We start from the raw sequence: 7,902 nt of genomic DNA, 5'->3' as shown, positions 1-7,902 counted from the left end.
ATGGTTTGCAGCTATACTCAAAATTCGCTTTACCCTCTTTTATTAACCTGACAGTATTGCGTTATTAAATACAAAATTTCATTATAATCTATATATAACAGAAAGTTGTATTATAGGTGCGCTACTTCGTGGTGAGAACCGTCTGGTACTAGGCGACTTTAACACGCATCATGATCTTTGGCATTCCTGCCTGTCAAATGATGGTAGGGGAATGGAGCTGGCGGAACAGATTGACGATTCGACATTCTGCACAATGAATGACGAAGCCCCCACCAGAATTGTGGGAACCAGGTATTACTACTGCTAGCGGTGGTCTGACAAATAGCATAACCGCATCAGACCATCTTCCCATAATTATCTCGATCGAGAAGCCTCCCGATTTCGTTTCTCTGGACAACCGTACCTACATTAACTTTAAAAAAGCTAATTGGGTCGGCTTCACAGAATTTAGCGAGAGCACCTTAAACGCTCTACCTATTCCTACGATTCCGCAAGGTGATAGCAGCAGCTACCGCTCGCTTCATCCCGGCTGGAAGAATACCGGAAATCCACCCCAATTTCCCAGCCGAAGCAGCCGTCTATTTTAGCTGGCAGTTTACACAGCACCCTTCGGTAGACAAAGCAAAGAGATGTGTTAACCGACGGCTGACGGATGAAGACGTTCAGAGTGTCAAAAAAGTAAAATCTTCCAAATCCATTGGCCYTGATGGAATCAACATGCTAATGCTAAGGCATCTAGGCTCAACGAGGGTTATTTACCTCACCAAGGTCCTCAACCTGTCACTGACCACTCTTCAAATACCCCATGTGTGGAAAATCAGAAGAGTGGTCCCACTACTGAAACCTGGGAAACCCGCCAACAAAGGGGAATCTTATCGCCCGATAACTCTCCTCTCCCCAGTAGTGMAGACACTTGAGGCCTTGCTACTCCCGACTTTCACTCACCACCTGAACCTAGCCAGTCAACAGCATGGATTCCGAAAAATGCACAGCACCACCACAGCACTTAGCGTCATAAATTCTCAGATAGTTCGTGGCCTTAACCAGAAATCACCCTGTGAGAGAACGATCCTCGTAGCGTTGAACTTGTTAAAAGCTTTTGACACAGTCAACCACACAACGCTACTGCAGGACATCGAAAAACTACGCTTCCTCCAAGGCTAAAGAGGTGGACCATGAATTATCTGAACGGTCGTCAGCCATCCGTACAATTTCGAGGAGAAACATCCAAACTGAGAAGAATTAAAGAGGGGGTTCCGCAGGATGGTGTCCTTTCCCCGCTACTGTTTAACTTCTACATTTCGAAACTCCCGCAACCACCAGAGGGGKTTTCCATAACCTCGTACGCTGATGACTGTACGATATTGACGTCGGGCAATGGAATCGATGGCATGTGCTCGAAGTAAACAACTACCTCTCCGACCTTTCTCGTTTTCTCACTGCACGAAACCTTACACTTTCCCGCACCAAATCCACAGCGACCATATTCACGAACTGGACGAAGAAGTACAGACTTGGACTTAATATTGCAGTCGAATGAGTCAAAATTCCGACTGTCAATAACCCTAAGATTTTAGGCGTAACTCTCGATAGTCCTTCTCTCCTCATACGACCGCGATTATAGCCAAAGTACAGAGCCGCAGCAAGATCCTGCCGCACATGGGAAAAGACAAAGAAACGTTGTTGGCAACCTACAAGGCAATCGGCCGACCGGTGCTTAAATACGCAGCACCAATATGGTCGCCTGGATACGGTGGAACGCAGATGAGGAAACTTCAGACCTGCCGGAATACTGCACCCCGGACAACGAAGGGATGCCTTTTGATGTCTCCCATTGAACACCTCCACAACTAGACGCTTATGCATAATAAACTCCTCTCCAAACAGTTCCTGCTAGGATGTTTCCGAAGGAGCGGAACCGCCTCCCAAGAGCATCAAAAGGTCCTTCCTTGACTAAATCGACAACGTGGTACAGTACGCCGAACGGGCTTCGGACGCAACTGACTTTCGACAGGTACAGACCGCCATTCAGAGTGGAGCCATCAACATCTTCACCGACTCCTTTCCTGTGAGTGGCGTTCTGGGAACCAGGTGGTTCCAACCACCACCTATTGCAGACGAAGAGCTCCAGTTGACGCGAGAAACGCGAGTGACCCTAGCGCAAATTCATTCTGGATATTGTAGCAGGTTAAACTCCTACTTATCCAGAATTGACCCAGACATACCCAATGTATCTCCTGCATGCAAAGAGCCCTCGCATGATACTGGCCACCTCTTTGCATGCGCTACAAACCCTACTCATCTAACACCCTCTTCCCTTTGGTCCGACCCCGTCGAAACAGCACGTTTCCTGGGCCTCCCGTTAGATGATCCCGACGACAATGCAAATGACCCTTACGGTAGATAACCGTTAAAACAACAACAAAAACAACAAAATTGGTGGGGAAGTAACTTAGAACAAGGATAAGGACATAGAATACCTTTTATCTCTTTATGTTAAAATTTAATATAACTCATAAATACAAAAATTACATTTCAAACAATAAGCATTTGTTTAAAATTCATGTTTGTATGAATTTTTAACAGGTTCTTCCTCGGATAGTAGAAAAGAACTGCAACCAAAACCAATCCCAAAAGATTGATGTCTTGGTCTCTCCACGTCTGAAAACGGGTTCAACATATGCTGTTCACTAGAACGACTGTCGATTGGACTCCAGTGGGAAATGATGGAGCTATATTTCTATTGTCACACACTGACGCAAGAATTCTGTTTTAAAGCACTCAAACACTTTTCAGAATCAGTTATTCGTTGTTTTTGTTGGATTATGAACTTGCGAGGCACCCACTTTGCAGAGAGCTTTCGCCTCTTTAGAGTATCATGTCCTCGGTGCTTGCTTCGCCTGTTTCCTGCTGAGCAAATATCTTTTCAACGGTGGATTTCCCTGAGTCCAAATTCAACAGTGTTTTCCCCCAAAAAGTAATACTATATTAACGCTCGACATGCTCTAATATTTATTTTTTTGTAAACTAACGGAAGCTACATCAAAATGCTATATCTCATTAACTCATTATAATCCAACTAATAGATATCATATAGCTGGTAGTAGTATTATCTATGTATCAGCCACAGTGAAGCGTGGACGGTTCCTCTAGTATATTAATAAAATTGCTGCCACCGCAAATACACGTAGCAACTAATTTGCTACGCCTCACTGCACGAAAATTAAGTAGTATTTTTGTGTAGCATATTTTGCAGCAATTGCATATTTTTTCGTGTGCTTTGTTTGCTATTGCACGGATGCGAAACCCTCTATAGTGTGTTCGACAAAATACATACATATGTATATTATTTACTAAATTTATTCAAACAAAATTTTTACTGCTTATTATCACGATATATGATGCACAAATACAAGTAAAATCTAATTCTTCGACAAACATAGAGGCAAAAAAATATACATTAATACTAGACTCTATGATAAATTTATTTATTAATAAGTATTTATTCCTGATCTTCTTGTACTAAATCAACGCTTTTTGAACTAATCTCAATTAATGTCGTACCATGTGACTTCACATGGCCACTAAGTCCAGCAYACTGTGCAAAACGTTTACCACATATTTTACATGCATATTTCTTTTCGGAAGAATGGATGAGCATGTGTTGACGTAGATGTTTATTACTGGTAAATCCTTTTTTACATATACTGCATAATTTGTCTCGCACTTCGGAATGCACATGCATGTGTTCTGTCAACAAAGATCTCATATAGAATGTTTTATTACAAATTTCACATTGATACAGAGGTTTTTTATCGTGGCGTAATTTATGCGGCCTCAATTCAGCTAATGATCGATATTTTTTGCCACAAATTTCACAAACATATGGTTTTTCCCCAGTATGACATCGCATGTGAGTCCTCAATTCAGTTGTTGTTGCACAGGGTTTGTCGCACACTTCACACTTATACAAGTAGTCTTGAGCATGCCTACGTAAATGTACCGTTAAATTGGTCACCAACTTAAAACCATGACCACAAATGTGACACTTAAATGGCAACGAACCATCATGTGATGCCAAATGCACCTTGTATTGTTGTGTGCCACTTAATAACTTCTCACATATTGGACATTCGTAAGGCGAAACGTCAGTCTCAAGAAATGCGATGTGGCTGTAAAATGTGCACGATGGCTTATAAATCTTATTTTGTCGTTTACACACAAATTTTTCTCTTTTCTCATTAGAAGAAAGTTTTCGAAGTCTTGAAATTTCGCATTCCATATCATATTTTGTGAGGTTTAATCCAGTTTGCTTATTAAAATCTTTGAGTAGCATTTGTAAAGCTTCTCGCCTTCTATTGCTAAATCTGTATGTAATTTCTGTTTCATCCCAAAGAGTGGGCAGACTGTTATAAATTTTAGCTAAAACTATAGTTTGTTTATCATTTAAAATGGTTTCTGGAGTTGTGAATTTCCTCAGTAACGGTTTTGGTTTTACCTGTAATAAAATAGTGAACGATTTTGTTTTAGAAAGCTAGTTACGTAAAACAAAAGTATTTTTGTGAACTAGAACTCACATCTCATTAAGAACTAATCAACTGTATGGCATAATGAACAGGGAAGGGAACGGACAGCTTTGAGTTTCCTATCTTCCGATAATTTAATTAATAATGGTGACCGCTGAAATTTATTTGCAACAATTTGTCAACCGGAAGCTGCCTAATATTTTCCATAATTGCTAATATTATGGAGTGGATGTTATTTAGTTTTAAATAACATAATTCGAACCAAAAAGCGTTCGGAATTGAACAGATTACTAAAAAATTACAAGCAATACGATTAATGGGCGTGTTGTGTCGATACGCACTAAACAGCTAATTATATTCCATTTTAACGAGTTACCACAATATTTGGTTGTACATTGTATGTGTCATCTGCTTAAAACTAAATATTATAAGACGATACCATTTCTTCGATATTTGAGTTAAGGATTTTATATGGGTTTCTTATTGTCTTAAGCATAAAGAGCATTGTTATAGCAGTTTGAATATCCTTTGGGTAAGTCTATTAATCTTGTGATGTTAGTGTTCAACTTCGTTGCGATTGTGTATTATAAAAAAAATCAGTACTCTTTGGAGGATTGTTTTAGAACTTTATCATCACAACTTTGAGAAATATTTTATGAATGGTGATTTTGAAATAAAAAACTAGAACAGAAATTATTTTCAGTTACACCAAAGCTCTAGCCTTCCAAATAAAAGAGTTTCCATACAGGAATTTGATTTTGATCTATCATTTTGTATTGCAGCTATGTGCTATAGTGGTCCGATCCAAATCACATATTCGGAGATAGTGCTTTGAAAATAATTCATGTCAAAATATAATAAATAAAAAAATGGATTTAAAATAGCAGATAACAACAATGCATAACAAAATTTATTCATAACAATAAAAAACGTTAGCTTCGACTGCACCGAAGGTAATATACCCTTTACAGGTGCATTTATTTTAATAACTATGTGTTTAAAGTCTCCAATGCAAGCATTTGACTCCGATCGTTCAGTTTGTACGGAAGCTATATGCTATAGTAATCCGATCTGAACAATTTTTCCGGAAACAATATTATCACGCAGCAGTAATTCTTGTCAAATTTCGAGAAGATACCACGTCAAATGCGAAAGTTTTCCATACAAGCCCTTGATTGTGATCGTTCGGTTTGTATGGCACCTATACGCTATAGTGAGCCGATCTCAACAATTTCTTCAGATATTAAATTATTTTTATCAACAATAACTCATACAAAATTTCGTGAAGATATATCGTCAAATTAAGAAGTTTCCCAACCAATGCGATCCTTCAGTTTGTATGGCAGCTACATGATATAGTTAACCGATCAGAACCATTTCTTCGGATATTCTACTGTTACCTTAGAAAATAATATAACCAAATTTCGTGAATATATCTTGTCAAATGCAAAATTTTTCTATACAAAGACTTGATTCCGATCGTTCACTTTGTATGCCACCTATATGTTATAGTGGCCCGATATCGGCAGTTCCGACAAATGAGCAGCTTCTTGAAGAGAAAATGACGTTTGCAAAATTTCAAAACGATGTCTTAAAATCTGAGGGACTAGTTTGTATATATACAGACAGACGGACATATACTTTATAGGGTCTCCGACGCTTCCTTCTTGGTGTTACAAACTACTTGGCAAACTTAATATACCCTGTTCAGGGTATAAAAATACATAGGTTTGAAATTTAAGTTTGATATGCCATAGCTTGAAAAATAACATTACAACTCTTAAAATAATATGTGTCAAATATTTTTGGATTTATAGCCTCATAAAATCTAGCAGCCCAGGTAAATGAATTTTTTCTTTTAATTTTAAATCAGCTGTTTGACCACTAAAATCTTGTATGATCCGCCTTGGCAAAATATTGTTTATTCAATGTGAATTGTATAATAACAACTATACCAACAAGTCAAATGTTCCAATATTGGTTTTATGAAAAATTAAGTTATAAAAGTATTGTTACAAAAGTATTATTAAGTTTGGTACCACTTGTATCTGTATTGCTATATGCATACCTTATTATAAACATTGGGCGCCGCGGTTGTCTGTTTGTCTACTTGTAGCATAAACATTAACTGTATATGGAACGTATAGCATTATGTTCTTATAATTGCCAGACGCATTGTTCTAGACGTACACGTCGGCATCAGCGAGGAGTGCGTGGCTATATAAGGCACGTAAAAAAGGGAGTGCTAAGAGTAAACTGCTATAGTGTAGACGAATTTTGAAATAAAGAGCTTTTCTTAAAGTGAATTAACGGTTTTTCTAATAGTTTTTCTGCTTTTAGTTTTTCATTTCCATGCACCTCGTTCAGCAAATTGTTTACGAGTGTAGGACTTATCTGCTGTGGCTCAATAATAGGCTTCTGTTGTGACCATTCGCATCGTGATATTACACTTATATTCTGGCACTGTCCAATTACTGCTCCTTTCTTCAGACTTATAGGCGTGTTGAATTCATTCACTACTCTGACCGTCTTCTCTTGTTTTCACAAGTGTTCTTCCTAGCAATATGGGTGTATCTATGTTTGTTGGTTCCACAATCCATTATAATTTCATCCGTGATTTCTGCTACGATGAAGGTGTGATTAACTACCAGCGTACCAATCATCACTTCGCAAAACACTTTTCCCGCAACAGCTGCTTCCTCCCCGGTGGCCATTCGAAGCTTACAACCGACTAATGGTTCAACCGTTCTTCTTACCACATCCGGTCGGATAATTGAATATGTGGCACCAGTATCCAAAGTAAGAGTTGGCAGTCTTCCATTTACGATACTGTTGATAGTAAGATTGTTGACATTTCGACCTATTTGTGATATCGAGATGGCGGGGCAAACAGTTGTGGAAACCAGTTCATGCCCCTTTGAACTGTTCCGTTTTAGTTTAACGACTTGTGAGAAGTGGATACTCTGTCTTCGTTATCTGTTGGTTGTTTCCGTTTTGATGGGTTTACTTTTATATTGCAATTTCGGGCAAAGTGACCCGCTTTTCCACAGGTAAAACATCTGCCTGTTGTATATACTCGCGGTCTTCAATATTTCTTCCATCAGCGCCGGTTGTTCCATTTCAACTCTTTGTACTTTGTGTACTGGTTTACTTAGTAAAGGTGCAGGGGCTTAGGCGCAAGGCATACTCGGAGCCCCCCAACCCGTGCGGCTGGTGCTCTTTGGCACTGACCATGCGGGGTGACGGGCGCCGCATGCGTGCGGACGCTGTAAAAGGCATTCGCATGGCTGTACTGCCTCTCAGCTACCCAGTGGAGTCGCTTACACCGGAGGAGCTCACGGTGCTCCAAGACCTCCTCATGGAGGAGGTGTTCAGA

At 39.4% G+C, this 7,902-nt stretch overlaps 1 protein-coding gene across 4 annotated transcripts in view; it reads right to left on the bottom strand.

Annotated features, from left to right (window-relative positions):
• LOC108968037 (zinc finger protein 214-like) overlaps nucleotides 1–7,902 on the bottom strand; it is a 21,904-nt gene that overhangs the window by 9,618 nt on the left and 4,384 nt on the right. For 2 of the 4 annotated variants that reach the window (XM_018931786.1, XM_018931784.1), the window contains one exon: nucleotides 3,345–4,498. The exons of the other annotated variants lie outside the window; for them this stretch is intronic. In XM_018931786.1, coding sequence (XP_018787331.1) covers nucleotides 3,503–4,498 — 996 coding nt within the window. In that variant the 3' untranslated portion in view covers nucleotides 3,345–3,502. Of the gene's footprint in view, nucleotides 1–3,344; nucleotides 4,499–7,902 lie in introns of those variants that run through there. 4 annotated transcript variants of the gene reach the window in all.

The sequence above is a fragment of the Bactrocera latifrons genome, unplaced genomic scaffold (genome assembly GCF_001853355.1).
Source record: "Bactrocera latifrons isolate USDA-ARS-PBARC rearing strain unplaced genomic scaffold, ASM185335v1 scaffold_20, whole genome shotgun sequence".
NCBI lineage: Eukaryota > Metazoa > Arthropoda > Insecta > Diptera > Tephritidae > Bactrocera > Bactrocera latifrons.
The sequence above is the reverse complement of the archived record's forward strand: the minus strand, read 5'-3'. Positions and strand labels throughout refer to the sequence as shown.